This window comes from Pistacia vera, unplaced genomic scaffold, assembly GCF_008641045.1.
Source record: "Pistacia vera cultivar Batoury unplaced genomic scaffold, PisVer_v2 Contig393, whole genome shotgun sequence".
NCBI classification, from domain to species: Eukaryota; Viridiplantae; Streptophyta; class Magnoliopsida; order Sapindales; family Anacardiaceae; genus Pistacia; species Pistacia vera.
Genome location: NW_022196216.1, coordinates 456,023 through 475,249, shown reverse-complemented (window position 1 = coordinate 475,249; position 19,227 = coordinate 456,023). Strand labels below are relative to the sequence as shown.

At 34.3% G+C, this 19,227-nt stretch overlaps 1 protein-coding gene across 1 annotated transcript; it reads right to left on the bottom strand.

Annotated features, from left to right (window-relative positions):
- Window positions 1–6,772: 6,772 nt before the first annotated feature.
- Window positions 6,773–18,929, bottom strand: LOC116141144 (beta-glucosidase 12-like). Its single transcript, XM_031426671.1, has 13 exons — window positions 18,791–18,929; window positions 18,549–18,611; window positions 16,899–16,957; window positions 16,719–16,794; window positions 10,673–10,750; window positions 10,478–10,565; window positions 10,134–10,389; window positions 9,789–9,904; window positions 8,066–8,283; window positions 7,924–7,955; window positions 7,264–7,366; window positions 7,034–7,142; window positions 6,773–6,941 (listed from the first exon to the last, which is right to left on the bottom strand). The coding sequence occupies exons 1-13, from the start codon at window positions 18,927–18,929 to the stop codon at window positions 6,773–6,775; spliced, it is 1,506 nt and encodes a 501-aa protein (XP_031282531.1).
- Between the last annotated feature and the right edge of the window lie 298 nt (window positions 18,930–19,227).

Sequence of the window (19,227 nt, the reverse complement as noted above, 5' to 3'; positions counted from 1 at the left end):
TTAACCTTCATTTTGTTGGGTGCGGAAGCTGAATAGGGATAAGTAGGAAAACATAGCCTGAGAAGGTATGTTTTACATGTTAGGGTGTCCGATTTATAATCCTTGCATGTGAATGTAAAAGTAACAGAAATCGTAGATTAATTCATAAAATCCTAGTGAAGTCAAAACCCTAAGCGCTTTGTCTTAATTGATATTTTTCTTGAATTGATATTGCTTTCATTAGTTAGATTTTAAACTACGTTGTGAGTTTTGTTTTAATTTCAAGTTAATTGTCTCCCGCAAATCCAACCATTTTTCGTTTGCTCCAACTTGATTAAAATTAGGAAAATTGGTACTTGACACGCAATCCTCGTGGGAACGATACTCTACTCATCATTCTATTACTTGTTGCAACTAGTGTACTTGCTACACATTGCATGTTGTAAAATCAATGCATGAGATATCTAAAGTAGATAAAAAGGAAAGGATATAAAAAACAATGCACAAAAGCAAGATCAAACTTATTAACTATATATATATATATATATATATATATATAAGATGATAAGATGGAAATTAAGATCATTGGGCAGGCACTAAATTAGACTTAGAACACTAATAGAAAACGCAGGAAAAACAGAGCAAAAGAGAGAGAAAATTCATATCTGTATTATTGATGATGATTACAAATGTTACATGCGTAAAGTGTTTTATATATCCATGCGCACTGCATGTATTTTGCATGTGCACTGTAACAGAAATAAAACTAACTCCCTGACACGTCATCTACAATCAACGGTCATATTTCATTACTTCCTAACATCCCTTCATCAACAAAACATCCACACTTCTTTACCTCACGATTCTTTACTTCTTCATTATGTTCTTTCATTACATTCTAACATCCCTTCTTCAACAAAACCTTCTCAACTGATTAACAAGTAATAGAACACCCGAACACTTATTGCTCGCTGTTCGCTGCACTTCACGAACACATGAAAAATTCATTGAACTTTATGAACACATGAAAACTCGCTCCATTTCACGAACACACGAAAACTCGCTGCTCGCTACGAACACACGAACACTTATTGCTCGTTGTTCGCTGCACTTCACGAACACATGAAAAATTCATTGAACTTTATGCGCAGATCTAAACTCGCTCTAGTTAACGAACACACGAAAACTCGCTGCTCGCTACGAACACACGAACACTTATTGCTCTCTGTTTGCTGCATTTCACGAACACACTGTTCGCTACACTTCACGAACTGCTCAAGACGTAGAAGTCACTGAGCCATAAGTTCCATGCACAGCAAGAGGTGGTTTAACATTGAGCTTTTCACGAAGTAGTTCAAATCTGGAAGCTGATAGGGCTTTAGTAAATATATCGGCAGTTTGATGTTCAGTAGGAACAAACTGTACTTTGAGCTTGTTGGAGGTAACTTGCTCCTGGACATAATGAGCATCCAGTTCAATATGTTTTGTTCTACCGTGAAAGATAGGGTTTGAAGCCAGCAATCCGGTACTTTGATTATCACACCAGATGATAGGAACCTCTGGTGATGGCAGCCCAATTTCAGAAAACAGACTACAAAACCATGCTAACTCAATGGAACCTTGAGCTAAGGCTCTATATTCTGCTTCAGTGGAGGATAACGCTACCACATTTGCTTCCTGGAATTCCATTGAATCAGATTAGATCCAAGATACACACAGCACCCACTGGTAGAACGTCTGTCTGAAGGATTGCAAGCCCAGTCAGTATCTGTATAGCAGATTAGATTAAATCTATCATTAGGACTGTATAATACTCCATAGTTTAAGGTTCCTTTGATATACCGAAGAAGCCTTTTACAGGCTTGCCAGTGTAACTATGTTGGAGCCTTCAAAAACTGACTCAATTTGTTAACTGAGAAGGAGATATCAGGCCTGGACAACGTGAGATACTGAAGTGCACCAACGGTAGTCCGATACAGAGCTGGATTCTCAAATGGTTCACTGTCTTCAAGAGCTAATTTAGTGCCAACAGCCATGGGAGTAGTGCAGGGATTACAATCCAGCATTTTGGTTTCAACCAGTAAGTCTTTTGCGTACTTTGCTTGGTTTATGTGCAGATGAGACTTATCTCTTGTAATTTCAAACCTGAGAAAGTAGTGCAGTGAACCTAGAGTTTTCAGAGCAAACTGAGTGTTGAGGTTAGCAACAATCTTATGAACCAGACTTGAATCATTGCCAATGAGGAGAATATCATCGACATAAACCAGAATATAGACTTGCACTTCTTGGTGTCGATAGATAAAGAGGTTGGGATCAGCTAAAGAATGTGAGAAACCCCATGATAGAAAGGCCTTCTTGAGCTTATCAAACCAGGCCCTTGGTGCCTGCTTGAGACCATAAAGTGCTTTAGTTAATTTGCAAACATGATGAGGATATTATGAACTGACAAAACCTTTTGGTTGCACAATGTGAACTGTCTTAGTGAGCTCCCCATTCAAAAATGCATTATTAATATCCACTTGTTGGATGTCCCACCCGTAGCTAACTGCAAGGCTCAAGATAATTCTAATTGTTGGAGATTTTACTACAAGACTAAAAGTCTCTAGATAATCAATCCCAGGAGTCTGCTGAAATCCTTTCGCCACAAACCTTGCTTTAAGCCATTGAATGGAACCATCAGGATTAGTTTTAACTTTGAACACCCACTTACAACCTACTGGATGCATATCAGAAGTAACTGGAACTAACTCTTAAGTTTGATTAGACTGCAGTGCATCAAATTCAGCCTGCATGGCTGCCTTCCATGAAGAATGAGAGAGAGCCTCGGATATAGTAACTGGTTCTATAACATTAGCAACTGGTTCTATAACATTACAAGATGAAGTGGACATAAGAGCAGTTTAGAGAGATTTTGTCTTGGATCTGGTTTGCATGGGATGAGTGTTTAAGGGCTTATCTTGTGCATGATGAGTTGTAGGAGCAAGTATAGGTAAGCTGACTTCCAAAGGAAAGGTATCATATGACTCATTAGAACAAAGTGTTATAGGAGACAGAATAAAGTCTGAATGCGGAAAAGGATCTGTAGAGGAAGTACTAATTTGTTTGGAAGAAGTTAGAGTAGGAGACAGTTGTGACGATGACAAAAAGGGGTTACTTGGAGATAAGCCTGGAGAGTTGGAATGAGCATGTGTAGTGGGACAAACAGAATATCTTGCTAGAAATTCTGACTGATCACATGTAGTATGACTAACATTACTAGACACGTTGGTTAAAGGTACTGAAGTGGGAATAGACCAAGAAAAAGAGACAGGAACAATTGGCAAGGATTCAGATGGCAAGGATTCAGACAACGCAGTTGTAGATGTTGAAGCAGAGTTGGAGGAAGTATGAAATGGGAAGTCAGACTCATCAAAACGAACACTCTGACATGTATAAACTCGACCAGAAGGATCTAAACACAGATAACCTTTATGTTGAAGACTATACCCAACAAACGTATATTTAACAGTATGGAAACTAAACTTATGAGCATTGTAGGGTCGAAGAAATGGATAGACTGCACAACCAAAAATCTTGAAAGCAGAATAGTTTGGAATAGTATGAAAGAGTTTCTGGACAGAGATTATCAAAGACAGGGGACGGAAGTCTATTTGTAAGATAAACTGAGGTTTGAAACGCAAACCACCAATTCTTCAATGGCATACAAGCTTGTGCAAGAAGAGTTAAACCTTGTTCCACAATCTAACGATGCTTCCTCTCTACTCTCCCATTTTGTTGATGGGTATGAGGACAAAGATGCCTAAAGTGTATGCCATGATCCTTAAAATAAGATACCAAACTCCTATACTCCCCTCCCCAATCAGTTTGGACACATTTGATAGAGGCATTAAATTATTTTTCTACTAGTTTGTGGAATTGAGTAAAAATGGTGTAAGTGTCAGATTTGTTCTTTAGAGGAAAAATCCAAGTAAATCTAGTGTGGTCATCCAAAAATTGTATGTAATATCTGAAGCCTTCAGGGGAGGTGATTGGTGAGGGTCCCCAAAGATCTGAATGAATAAGTTCAAGTGGTTTGGATGCATAAGAACCAGACTTGGGGTAGGTAGACTGATGTAGTTTGCCATATTAACAGGCTTGGCAAAATTTGATGTCTGGTTTCGCAGGATGAGGTAATTTTAGAGTTTTAAGAATGTTTGTGAGTTCTTAAATGTTAGGATGACCAAGACGTTTATGCCATAGCATAAAATCAGTTTTGCAGGTTAGAAAAGCATTCAATTTATTGCCAATAGATGTATCAGTTACAACTGAAGTTGAAGCAGACGGATTAACATGACCAATACAAGACTGATTATTGATAGAAACATTCAAAGGTGTTCACTTATTGAAAGTGGAATACAATTTTTGAGTTGTAGATAGGATATCAACATTCTTATTAGAGACTCTAACAGGAGGAACAAGACTGCTGTTGATGGACTTTAAGGAGACTGAGGGATCCAAAACTGCACTAGATGAAGAACACGGTGAATGAACTGGGACTTGAATGCGATAAAGTCTAGCTCTAATTATCCCGTGAAGAATAATGACCTTTGACATTTTGTCTTTTACCACACAGTGATCAGTAAAGAATTCCACAAGAACATCATTATCTCTAGTGAGCTTGGATACACTAAGTAAATTCTTTGTGATATGAGGAACAAATAAAATATGTTTGAGGTGCAAAGTTTTAACAGGGCAGAGTAATGTACCAGAACCAGTATGAGAGATTGATAACAACTCACCATTGCCAACCTAGAGTTGTTCATTTCCGGTGTAAGGAGAGCTTGTTGTAAAGCTGTGAAAAATCTTAAGTAACATGATCCGTGGCTCCTGAATCCATATACCAGGCTGCATCTTGAACAGAGGTTGGTGAAGCAACGTAATTGATAGCAGCAGGTGTTTGATTAGAAGATTGAGATTGTGACATGAACACTTGATTGAATTGACTGGCATTATGAGTTGTTGGCTGATTTGCAGTAGGTGTAGAAAGTGGACCAGCATTTGGCAAGAATTGAGTGTGGTATCCAAGTTGATACAATGGTAATGGTCCAAAGACACTGCCTTGTGTGTAATAAGGAGGAGGAGGAGAAGGAGCAGAAGTGTATTGTCCTTCTGTTAAAGATGCAGATGATCTCATAAAACCAGGTGGATTAAAGTTGCCTCTGACATAAGAATTATGTCCAGTAAAATTTACATCAAACTGATGATAGCAGTGTAAGGTAAGATATCCAGCTTTTCCACAAACTTGACAAAAAAATCTGTTTCTACCTCTTGTACGACCTCTACCTCGGCCACCACCATATCCTCTAGAAAATTGATTACTAAAATAAGGTTGAGGCTGAGATGTACCAACGACAGGTAAATTCTGACCAGTAGGTAAGTAAGAGGAATTAAATCTAGTAAATTGTGGTATAGCTGAGGTCACTGTGTTATACTGATTTCCAGAAAGATGTGGTGATTGATCAGGCTCAATTTTCTTGTTCTCATTCGCCACTGAAACACTAGCAACATTAGCTGAACTACTATGAAACTCATTATGAATATTGTGTTCATTAGAGCATGTGATTTCTCCAACCTAAGTTCAAGTTTTTGTAAAACAATTTGAGCTTCCTGAACAGATATTGGATCAACCTTAGATTCCAGTCTAGTTGTCATATTAACCACGGCAGCATCATACTCTGAATCCAAACCATCCAGAATATAGTTTAATAGCTCTTCATCAGTAATAACAACTCCACTCGATGACAAGTTTTCTGTATAGTTCTTCATCTTTAAGAAGTAATCATGTATACTCATATCATCTTTCTTTGTGGTTTGTATGAGGTTTTTAACATGAAGTGTCTTAGCTCTAGACTCAGTCAAGAATTCTTTTTCTAATGTCAGCCAAATATCAGTAGCAAATTGACACTTAGAGATCACGGCAAATATAGATTCTGAAATTGATGACAACAGCCACCTAACTAACATTTTGTCAATTTTCTTCCAAAGTAAGTATTCTGGATTAGGCTTTTTGATTACCTCTGATTGTGTACCGTCTAATAAAGCTTTCACGAAAGGAGCTGGACACGATATTAAACCAGTGAGATGTTCTTCAAGGTCGTGAGCTCCTACTGCAAAAAGAATTTGCGATTTCCAGAAGCGGTGGTTGTCTCTCGTTAGTTTCGGTGAAATTACAGGCAATGTTGAAGATGACACTGTAGCAGAATTGACAGGATTACTTGAATCAAAGGTGTGTTTGGAGCTCGAACTATTATCTGTTTTGTGAAGAGGTGAAGGATTTTGAGAGATATTAGCCATTCTTGATGTTTGTCAATGGCTCTGATACCAACTTAGAACACTAACAGAAAACGTAGGAAAAACAGAGCAAAAGAGAGAGAAAATTCGTATCTGTATTATTGATGATGATTAAAAATGATACATGCGTAAAGTGTTTTATATATACATGCGCACTGCATGTATTTTGCATGTGCACTGTAACAGAAATAAAACTAACTCCCTGACACGTCATCTATAATCAACAGTCAGATTTCATTACTTCCTAACAATTAGCATACTAGATTGCAGCACAGTTTCAATTATTGTGTATTTTCCCTCAGAAATGTACAAGTTAATTTTAAATATCACTCAATAATTTAGTCTATCCATAGAAAGTATAACATATATTTTATTAATTTGAGGAAATCTTGGGACAGTCCAATATCAATTCGATATAAATATCATGTATCAAAAACATATAATATATCAAATTATATCCTCTCTATTTTTTGAGGAAATTCTTGAACCAACGAGCTGAGAGTTTGGGGTATCTTTTTAATCCATTTTTATAATCCACGTAATTGATGCCAAAACGAACCGTATAACCTGAAAACCACTCAAAATTGTCCAACAATGACCAAGCAAAATATCCCTTCACGTTCACTCCATCCCTACCACAATAAATAAAAAGCAATTAAAGAAGAAAAAGAAGTCACTAAATTATTTAATTATTCTCTAATATTGTGATTAGAGAGTCACTTACTTAATGGCTTTCTGAAGAAAAGAGAGATGCTGATAATAGTAATCAATTCTCATGTCGTCAACAAGGGCTTCCTCTAGTGATAATGTGGCATTGTTTGCTTCATCAATTCCTGCAATTAATTAAGCAAATAAGAGCAATAATAGTTAGAATTAAATGGCTGTTTAAATTCAATTTTTATTTTTCATTACGTTAACGTGAAAAAGAATTATTATCATGATAAGCGAATTTACCATTTTCTGTTATATAAATGAGGGGATTATTGTATTTTTTCTTGGTATAAAGTAAGAGATCCCGAATCCCCTGTGGATAGATATAAAGCCAATCGGATGCAGCCTGCATTGATCAAATCCAATAACGTCAAAGATTAAGGATATGTGAATATATATTTTTATCCTCAACAGAACGAGAGAAATACATATAGTTATATTCTAATGCAACCCTCTATATTTTTTAAAAACCTGAAAATTATGTTTAATAGCTCTGGCTAACAGTTTACTATCATTAGTAATACTAAAAAATAAATTTTTTAATCTTAAACTGTAAAAAAAATTGTCACTGAATACCTAATGACACCCAAAAACAAGGATTCAAATTTTCAAAAATACCCATTTGAGAATTTTCCCCCCTCATTTGTTTAACTTTCAAACTCTATTATATTGTACCATCCTATTTTAAGAGGTGAAAAACGTGTTTTTTTTTTTTAACATTGACTATTCAATTCAAAATCTAATCATATTCTATTCAATTCAGAACATTTAACAATTACCTTTCTTAATAAAAGTTTATAAATTAACAAAAACACCCATACCCAAAAACATGATAAAACTAGTAAGTTCTCTCAAAGAAAAGTGTGAATTAATGTCGATTAACTTGAAGAAAAGGAAGTATACCTTTGGCCCGATTGGGATTCCATTACGTGAAGCTACAAAAAGCAATCAATCCAAGTATCGTTAATTAGAAATTAAGGAGTTAATTAATTAGGGAAATTAAATTAATTAAGCTTTAAATTTTGAATCTGATTGTGCTAATTACTTGATTGATTAACTCGAGGATCAGTAGAGTAGCTTTTGTTTCCAGAGTTAAGTTGAGGTGCATAGGCTGCATAGAGAGCAGTATAATAATTTAAACCAAGAAAATCAAAAGATCCTTTAAGCAATTTGGATTCCTCTTCGGAGAATTTTGGCAATCTGTTTCCAACAAGAGAATGCATGCTGTGAGGATAATCTCCATTTGTTATTGGGTCCATAAACCTGCAAAAAAAATAAAAAAAAATTGGGATTGTAGGCTTAGTTCATACATAATGAGTTGGAGAAATTAATATTAGAGGATGAACAAAAGTTAGTACTCTTATTTAATATTGTTTCTACGAACACAATTAATAATATGTCTTAAAGAAATACCCACTAGAGTGTACTTTTTCTATATGAAAAAAATATATTTATTTGAATAAAATAGTGTAAAAAGAAAAGAAAAAAAAAAGTCACATAATTATCCAATTATAATAAGCACCTCTCTTAATTAAAATAAACAAAATTTCCTCTATAGACATGTCTTTTCAACAAAAAGAAAAAATGAAAAATGAAAAAGAATTTAGACTTTAAACCAATTTCGAAACTAATAAGGTAAGTGCTTACTTTCTATATTTAAAAAGCTTATCTAATGTGGGCCATTAAAAAAGATAAAATTCTTCTCCTTTTAAATTTCTTTTTTTCCCTTTTCTAGTAACACATCTTTCTGGAACTGAATTGCGATTGCCATATAAAAAGAAGAAATTCTATTATTACTCTAAGATATATTATTTGTCAAGACCTTGAATATATATATTATATTTGAATTATAAAATATCATTTCAATTGTATGAAATAAATCCAACAGTGTCGAAATTAATATTAGGATGTCTTGAGCACAAAATTATATGATATAATTTTCTAATCAAGATGTCTTAATAATAATTTGTCAAGACCTTCAATATATACCATTGAATTTGAATTATAAAATATCATTTCAGTCCTATGAAATAAATTCAATTGTGCATAAACATAGTCTTGACTAAATTCATATCATGACACCTTAATTAGAGAATTACTCTATATACATATAACTAATCCAATATAAACCTTTTTAAAATCGCTAGTACAGAAAAGGAAAAAGACATTAATTTTAAAACAATTATATATTGATGTTTTAGAACATCATTTTCTAAAAAATGAAGTTTATTTTCCCTTTTATTGGACTAATGAGTTAGCAAACCATCATAAATTTCTTCAATTTAATTTGATAAAACAAACCCTCTTATGAGATTTCTTACCCCGAGTTGACCGAAAATGCTGTCTTTCCATTTCAATAGTAGTATCAAAACCCTTTTGTATAACAAAATTCTTCATCTGTTTCTCAAACTAGAATGATCAAACAAAAAGTAAATCAATGAAATTTACTTATATAATTATTTGTAAACCATCGATTGTGTGTTCAATTGGATGTTGTTTAGTTAATTAATTGCAATATATATGATTGATTCACCTAATTGGGGGGCATCGATTTGATGATGTGTGATAACAGTTTCATTTATAAAATTAAACGCATAGTCAACTAAGAATATAAACCACAGAAATCAATTAGGGGCTTAAACTCTTAACTTTGTGTAGTGGGGTTGTTGAGTTGCATTATAAATTAGTTTAAACCACTAATTATTTATTAATTAGAGTTTGGAATTAATTAGAGTGAATATAGAATAATGATTAATGATATTTCTTACCATCCAAACATGAAATCAAGAGCTCTTTCTGCGGCATTTTGATGGTGCTTTGCGGAGGAGTAAGGTACCATCCAATGTGACACTAGAGTGATTCCTATCTTCCCCTTTTGAGTTTTCTGCACAATTTTTCTACCACTAATTAGTTTAATATTAAAATTTAGTTATTTCATAATTTCTTCTAATCAGAAAATCTTGAATCATATATATATATATATATATATATATATAGAGAGAGAGAGAGAGAGAGAGATGTCCATGGAAAAGAATGACTGCATGTATACGGATAGAATAAACCGACTATCACAAACACATGGGAGAAATCATAAAATGAAGAAGCTAGTGAACCTGATATTTATTTCTGTAGAGATTGACGGCGGATACATGAGCAAGAAGCTGATTATGTGCCACCAAATACGGCTCAGTTGCGGAATCTCCATCGGTGCAGTTCATCCCTTGCCACTCCGAACACCGTGCGGGTGTCAACAAGCCGAAGGTGTAGCCACCAAAACTATAACTCCATGGCTCATTCAATATTATCCAATGCTTCACTCGGTCGCCAAATTCCTTGAAGCAAACCTCTGCATAGTCTCGAAAATCATTCCTGAAAAATATTTTTTCTTCAATGTCCAAAGATCAAATCAAGTTATTTTAAAATTGTAAAATGGAAAGCAATTCCTGAAAGAACTTACACAATGTGAGAGCTTAAAAAGCCACCATATTCATCTTCTAAAGCTTGGGGAGTATCCCAATGAAAAAGGGTTATAAATGGTCGTATGCCTGCACTTCTTATCAAAGAAACACGTATAATTTATATATAAATGTAACTATTTATATAGTTTTTTCTACTAATAATAATATTACGATTAATTTGGTTGGTTCCTGACCATTGGATAGAAGCTCGTTGATTACATTGTTGTAGTATCTGATTCCTTCCTTGTTCACTCCTCCACTCAGCTTCCCATCTAATTAGGTGTTGAAATAAAAATAAATAAATAAATAAATGAAGGGAAGAGGAAATTATTATTAGTAAAGAAATTAATTGTTATAACCCAAGCCTAATAAGCAAATTCGCAATACAAATAAACACAAACAAGATTCAAGATCAAAAAATCACACACACACAAATCAAGGCACGAATTTACCGTGGTTCATCTATCCAATCTTGGATAGACTACATCCACATTGAGCTCCGAAATACGGAAACTCATAGCACTAAAAGATATTCAACGATTACAAGAAGACAACCATACAAATCTGCCAAAATAGATCAACTCTCAACCAAGGCCTATTCGCTCAAGAATCTCTCAATAATCTGCAAGAAAACAGAGGACAAATACCAGCCTCAAGAAGGAAACGCAACCCTCTCTCACAATCTACCCAGATTATACCCAGAAAGACCCAGCAAAAACCAACCCTAGTTTTCTCTTTCACAAACCCTAAACCCGATTAACAAAAACGCGTTTTGTCTCTTTCATCACTGTTGTTTTCTTTATATATGTTCGTATTAGTAATCCTCAGCCCTTGGATCTGTCTTGATCTGATGGCTAGAATTCAGTAATGGCCTTAAATGAAGCGACCCCGTTTTGGCTTCCAATGGACTTAAGTGAAACGACCTCGTTTTGGCTTCACATTATTTTCAGTCTCCACCTTAAAGCCAACTTTATTCCTTCCATTTATTGGACTTCTTTTTAGTACAGTAAGCTATCCCATATTTCTTCTCAGCTTTGAAGGAAAGTGTTTATCTAATGTGAAGCAAGCTCAAGCAGTGCTTGAACTTGGCTGTGGTCACCACTTTTGTTCCCATGTCCGCCGGATTATCTTCAGTAGGCACCTTCAACAGATTAATCTCTCCCTTTGAAATCAGGTCTCTGACGAAGTGATGCCTTATATCCACATGTTTTGTTCGTTCGTGATACACTGGGTTCTTACTCAAATGGATGGCACTTTGACTATCAGAGTAAACTGTTGCTATGCCATTCAACAAATCAGCTTCTTTCAGAATCCCTTGCAACCATGTTGCTTCCTTGAATGCATCTGAAACTGCTATATACTCTGCTTCAGTAGTGGATAGTGCTACCAGAGGTTGCAACTGTGCTTTCCAACTAACACAGTTGCCTCCCAGTGTAAAGTAATAAGCAGTTGTGGACTCTCTAGAGTCTCTGTCACCTGCAAAATCTGCATCTACATACCCCACCAAATCAAGTGATGCATATCTTTTACAGAAAATTAAACCAATTTGAACAGTACCATTAATGTATCTCATCAACCATTTTAATGCATTCCAATATTCATTTCCAGGATTTGACATGAACCTGCTTAATAGTGATATTGCATATGCTAAATCAGGTCTGGTGGATATCATGGAATACATTACAGAACCTATGGCATTAGAATAAGGGACATTCTCCATTTTCAGTCTATCTGAATCTGTTTTTGGGGATTGTGACTTGCTAAGTATGAAGTGGTTTGCTAAGGGCATTGTCACTGCTTTGGATTCATTCATACCAAATTTTAAGACCAATTTTTGTAAGTATGAGGATTGATGAAGTTTAAGAGTATTTGCACTTCTATCTCTATCAATCATCATTCGTAGTATTTTCTTTGCATTCCCTAAGTCCTTCATATCAAATTCAGTATTCAATTTGGCCTTTAATGCATTAATTTGAGACATGGACTTGCTAATTATTAACATGTCATCTACATATAGCAAAAGGTAGATTGGCATGTTATTCATACAGACAAAATAGAAACAGTTATCATACATGCTTCTAGTGAATCCATTTCCTATTATGAATGCATCAAATCTCTTGTACCACTGTCTAGGTGACTGTTTAAGTCCATACAGAGATTTATTCAGTAAGCATACATAATCAAGCAGTTTTTTATCCTTAAAACCTACAGGTAGACTCATGAATATTTTCTCATCCAACTCACCATTCAAGAAAGCAGTTTTAACATCCAGTTGTTCTATCTCTAAGTCATGTTGAACAATAATTGCTAGCATAATTCTAATAGTTTTAAATTTAACTATTGGAGAAAGTATTTCAGTGAAATCAATACCTGCTCTTTGAGTGTAGCCCTTAGCCACTAACCTTGCTCTGAATCTTGGTGGGTCAGATTCATTTATCCCTTCTTTCAGTTTGTACAACCATCTGCACTCCACCAATTTCTGATTCTTTGGCTTTGGAACTAGTGTCCAGGTTTTGTTTGAGTGCAATGACTCCATCTCCTCCTCCATAGCAGCCAACCATTCTTTTCTATCCCTTGAACTCATTGCCTCATCATAAGTATTTGGTTTTGATCGATGTATCTCTGAACCAGCTAGAAGTGCTATATAAATCAGGTCAGCATAGCTGTACCTTGCAAGAGGTCTGATTTCCCTTCTGACTCTGTCCCTGGCTAACTGATATTGGGCCAGGATATCATGCTGATCCACTTCAGCATTGTCAGTAGGGTGATCTTCACCCTCCTGCTCTTGATCATGTTGTGGTTGATCTTCAAAAGGATCAGTCTCATCTGTTTGGATGTATTGATCAGGGTTAGTTTCAGGCTCCACCTCAAACTGAGTTGTCCCAGTTTGTCCTGAAGTTTCAAACTCTTCTTGTGAGCTACCTACACTGTTAGTACCAGATTTGCAAGGAAAGACTGTTTCATTGAAAATCACATCCCTACTAACAATTACCCTAACCCTTGGGGCAGCCCTTTTCCATAGCCTATAACCATTTCTTCCCTCTTAATATCCCAAAAAAACACACTTAAGGGATCTTGGTTCTAACTTTCCATCTCTGGTATGTGCATATGCAGCACATCCAAAGACTCTTAGGTGTTCAAGAGATGGTCTCCTTTCAGACCACTTTTCTTCAGGGCACTTAAAGTCTATTGAGCTAGAAGGGCTCCTATTTGTAAGGTAGGCTGTTGTACCTAGTGCTTCCCCCTAAAAAGTTTTTGGTAGCCCAGCTGTGAATAAGAGACATCTAACCCTTTCTAGAAGGGTTCTATTCATTCTCTCAGTAACCTCATTCTGCTGAGGGGTTCCCCTAACTGTTTTATGCCTCAAAATTCCCTCTTCTACACAATAAGAGTTAAACTCCTGATTATAAAATTTCAGGCCATTGTCTATCCTAAAGGTTTTCACCTTCCTGTTAACTTGGTTTTCAACCAAGTTTTTCCAGCCTTTAAACTTGGTTAAAGGCTTCATCTTTGGATCTAAGCAAGTACACCCATAGCTTTCTGCTATAATCATCCACAATGGAGAGGAAATAGCAATTCCCTCCACGTGTTCTAACCTTTTCAAGACCCCAAAGATCTGCATGTACATAATCCAACCCTTTTTTAGCCAGATAAGTTCCCTTTTGGAAACTCATTCTGTGCTGTTTTCCTAACACATAAACTTCACAGAAAGTTAAGTCAGATATGGATTCCTTACCAAAATAGCCTTGTTGGCTTAACATTGTCATACCTTTTTGGCCTATGTGGCTAAGTCTCAAATGTCATTTCTCTGTAGTAGTCAGATTATTAGATGATAAAGCAGACCTTACAGTGAGTGCACAATGTTGACCACACAGAATGTACAGCCCATTTTGTTTGACCCCTTCAAGTAAAATTTCATTATTCTTATACACAACTATGGATCCTTTTTCTGCCTTATAACTACATCTAGCTTCATCCAAAGTTCCTAAGGAGATCAGGTTTCGTTTGAGGTCAGGTATATACCTCACTCTGGTTAACATTATGATTTTACCATTATTTAACCTAATGGTTATGTTTCCTATGCCTTGAACCTTACAAAAGTGATTATTACCCATGAAGACAGTTTCTAATTCTCCTTTCCTAAAGTTCTGGAACCATTGGATGTTTAGACTCACATGAAAAGTGCACCCCGAATCTAGAACCCATTCCTTACTGCTAGCTTGGTTTGAGACAGTGAGGGCTTCTGAAATTTCAATGCCAGTGCTAGTGCTAGCTAAGTTACTCTCTGTATTGTGCTATTTTTGTTTCTTGATCCAATCATAGCAGTTCTTCTTCAGGTGGCCAGGTTTATTATAGTGGAAACACTTCCTAGTTTCTCCCTTAAACTTGTTATTCTTCCCTTTTTTTATTAGCCTTAGGGTTTATGTATTGCTGGAAATTCTTATTACTATCCCTTCCTAATTGTCCAAGCTCTGCTTTACTTTTGACAAACAAGTTATTCCCATTCCTTTTCTGTATTTTCAACTCCAATTCCCTAGATTTCAGGCCTGCTATAATCAGGTCAACACTGGGAACTGTCCTAGTGTATTGTAAAGCATTTTTCACCACTAAGTACTCATCAGGCAGTGAATTTAACAATATCATCGCCAAACTGGAATCTCCTAACTCCTGATCTGTACCTTTCAATACTAATGTCATCTTAAGAAACTCATCAAGGTTTTCTTCTACAGACTTAGTAACATCCATTTTATAAGAAAATAAAGCTCATTTAAGAAATGCTAAGTTTGGTACAGACTGTAAGGAATAAAGGGATTCGAGTTTACCCTAGAGTGTGAGCGGTGTTTCCATGCCATCTACATTTTGTAGGACTACATCGAACAGATTCATTATGATTAGATTGTAGGCCTCCTCATCCACTTCAGCCTTCTTTTTCAGTTTCTCTTCAGACCACTTGGTGGTATCTTTTTCCAGGGCAAGCCCTACTTTATTATGCGAAAGAAGGGCTTTCATCTTCTTTTTCCATGTTAAAATCAATCTTCCCATCATATTGGGAAATCTCCATACGAATAGTGCTCATTGTATTGTAATAACTGGGCAAAACAGTCAAAGGGTACGTGGCGTTGTTATACCAAAAGTTGTCAAGTACTGCCAGGCAGTTTTTAAGGCAGTTACTAGTGTTCCAGCCTAAATACCCTTAAACTGTATCAAACAAGGCAAGACACAAACAAGACGAAAGTGACAAGACTACTATAACCCCTTAGACAATACCAAGATTTCTCCCTGACTCGTGTTTGTGACTCAGACTAACCAATTCGACCAGATTCAAGGACAATTCGAAAACCCTAAAGCCCTATAAGCCTTTAATTCGAAAACCCCCAAATCTAACAAACCCTAATTTTTGAATTCGTCAAGAAAACCAAACGATTTCTAACCCTAAATCCCCCTTAAAACTTTAGCTCTGATACCACTGTTATAACCCAAGCCTAATAAGCAAATTCGCAATACAAATAAACACAAACAAGATTCAAGATCAAAGAATCACACACACACAAATCAAGGCACGAATTTACCGTGGTTTATCTATCCAATCTTGGATAGACTACATCTACGTTGAGCTCCGAAATACGGACACTCACAGCACTAAAAGATATTCAACGATTACTAGAAGACAACCATACAAATCTGCCAAAACAGATCAACTCTCAACCAAGGCCTATTCGCTCAAGAATCTCTCAATAATCTGCAAGAAAACAGAGGACAAATACCAGCCTCAAGAAGGAAACGCAACCCTCTCTCACAATCTACCCAGATTATACCCAGAAAGACCCAGCAAAAACCAACCCTAGTTTTCTCTTTCACAAACCCTAAACCCGATTAACAAAAACGCGTTTTGTCTCTTTCATCACTGTTGCTTTCTTTATATATGTTCGTATTAGTAATCCTCAGCCCTTGGATCTGTCTTGATCTGATGGCTAGAATTCAGTAATGGCCTTAAATGAAACGACCCCGTTTTGGCTTCCAATGGACTTAAGTGAAACGACCCCGTTTTGGCTTCACATTATTTTCATTAATTAACTTGAAAAAAACGTTTTTTAAATTATGATTTTAATTAATATTTCACATAATCTAAATCTTGTAGACATATAAGAATTATTCAAAAAAAAATATTTGGTTTATTTTTGCAAAATTAATTAAAAAAAAAAAAAAAAAAAAAAAGAGAGATTGATGCAGATATCTTACTTGGCAAAATTCTAGGCCATGAAATGGAGAATCTATAAGCATCTAGATTCATCTCTTTCATAACTCCAACATCTTCCTATATTAATTAAATACAACAATTAAATTATTAAATTAAAAGATTTAAGAAGTCTTATTTTAAATAAATTAACATATAAATTCATTATCACAGTAAGAGGATACCTTATAACGATGATATGAATCAATAGCCATATCTCCATTGCTGCCATCCAATATTTTACCTGTTAATTAATTATACACATCCGTGTAAACAAATTAATACAAATATAAATCAAATAATTAGGGATCTATATTTTTAATTTCCTGTTAATTAAATACCTTCTTTTAATTGATACAAACGAAATTCCATTTTAAAACATTTTTTGAAGAAAATGTTACACCCACAATCTCTTCTCACAAACTTTTTTTCACTATCCTGACATGGCAGCTCGCAATTGATTAGCTCATAATGAGTCACATCTAGGTCTCACCTAATAAATTGTAACTGATCAATTACGAACTGCTACGTCGAGATTATGAGAGAAAGTTTATGAAAAAAAGTTGTAGGTATAACATTACTCTGTGTATAAATATACGAAACTCACTAATCAAATTAGGGGTATTAAAATTAGCATCAGATATGGGATTTTGTAACATAAAAATTTGCTTCATTTTCTTTTCAAATTTATCTCTTATTCTATAAGGTTTTTAATTTTCTTTTGAATAATTTTTTTCTGGTTTAGGGCAGAAGAAATTGCATAATTTTATCTGAAATAAAGCCTAGGAAAAAAAAAAGAGAAAATTCTTTGTATCAATCAAGAACCAAAAAATTACGTAGTAAAGAGAATATCCTATTACACTTTATTTAACAGTTTTGATACTGAATCAATAATGTACTCGTGTAGATGCCTTCGATATTTTATTATTATAAATAAAATGTCAAAAAAGTATAACAACTGGGTATATATATATAAAACAGCGTGCATAGTGTGACCTAACTATACAAAATTACAAATTACTATAAAAAAAAATTTATGTTAAAATTAAAATATAACAGTTTTGGGAAGACGATTTAACTTTTAATATTGAATAATCAAATCAAATTATAAAAGTTAAGAACAATTTAATATAAAATAAAAACAAAACACTCTTTTAGATGCCTTTAATCAGGGCACAGAATCTCGTAAAGAAATAATTTTTTTATATTAAATAGTCCTGTCATATTTTATGGCGAATCTTTGAACTTGGAATTACTTTTATTATGAAATTTTTTTGGCTTATCCATCTTCAAAAACACATGCTCCAAACTTTTATTTATTTATTTATAAAAATCGAATTGTTTAATGCGAATAGATCAATCTAAATAATTGTGAATTTGTCCTTTGCCGGCACCATTAATTAAGGATATTTTAAACTAATTAATTAAAATATTAATAAATCTTGCAAACAAAAAACTAAAAGAGATTTACATGCAAAGACTGTAAAGTACTGATATTTATATAATAATGCAGAAATGGAATTGCAATGAAAACCTTTTTTTCTCCTTCTCTCAAAATATTGATGGAATGAGAAAGATTTATTTAAAAAAAAAAATTCATTAGACTATTGAATATAAGTTAAAAATAAAAACAAGATAATTTTTATGATAATATTATCATTCTAATTTTTTGTTTAAATTCCCATTTCCTTATTGCATCCTAAATAATTTATTTTATAATCTCCTAAAGTGAAGATGAAAGAAGAAAATCAATAAGAAAATTAAAGCTCTTCTTGATAATATTATTGACGAATTTAATTAATAAACCAGAGAGAAAAAAAAAAAAAAAAAAAAACCTGGATATTTGTGAGTGTAAACATCCCATAAACTTGCTCCTCTACCACCTTCTCTTGCTCCACCTTCGTACTAAGAAAATAAATAAATCATTCAGAATTAATCTAAACATGTTTATTTTATAACGAACGTTAATACATTTTTTCATAAAGAAACACACATTAATTCAAATATATACTTAAATCAACAATTTCTTAAATTTTGAGTACCTGGTAGGCAGAAGAAGCAGTTCCAAAAATGAAGCCAGAGGGAAAGCTGGTCCTATTAAGAGGAGAAGAAAAGTCATAAGTTGACGCTGAAACAGAAGCACTTTTTTTCACTGAGCTTATTAAAAGAAGAACAAGAAGTGATTCTAAGAGAAAATGGGTTTGGTGAATCGCCATGGGTGAAGAATTTTGATGCAGCAATTGCTTTTGATTCTAAGAGGAAACAAAATGACAAGGAAGACGACATGATATATTATAACCATATATTATATATACTCAACCCCCTTTTAGAAATTCTAAATTATCATTAATTAGTTGAAAATATTTAAAGAGTAGTCTCGTGATCTGTTTTCTTTTTCCAATTTTATATAGAAGAGATTAGGATAGATCTATTTAGTTATATTGAATTTGGGATCTACCTTTAATATAAATTTATCTAAACTTTTAAAGATTTTATCATTGTTTTAAAATTCGA

Excerpts from the sequence above, each read along its gene's own strand:
- LOC116141144 (XM_031426671.1), bottom strand. The coding sequence starts at position 18,929 with ATGGCGATTCACCAAACCCATTTTCTCTTAGAATCACTTCTTGTTCTT. Across the intron at positions 10,566-10,672 it reads CAACGAGCTTCTATCCAATG|GCATACGACCATTTATAACC; the intron begins GTCAGGAACCAA and ends TAAGAAGTGCAG. Across the intron at positions 9,905-10,133 it reads TCTACAGAAATAAATATCAG|AAAACTCAAAAGGGGAAGAT; the intron begins GTTCACTAGCTT and ends AAAATTGTGCAG.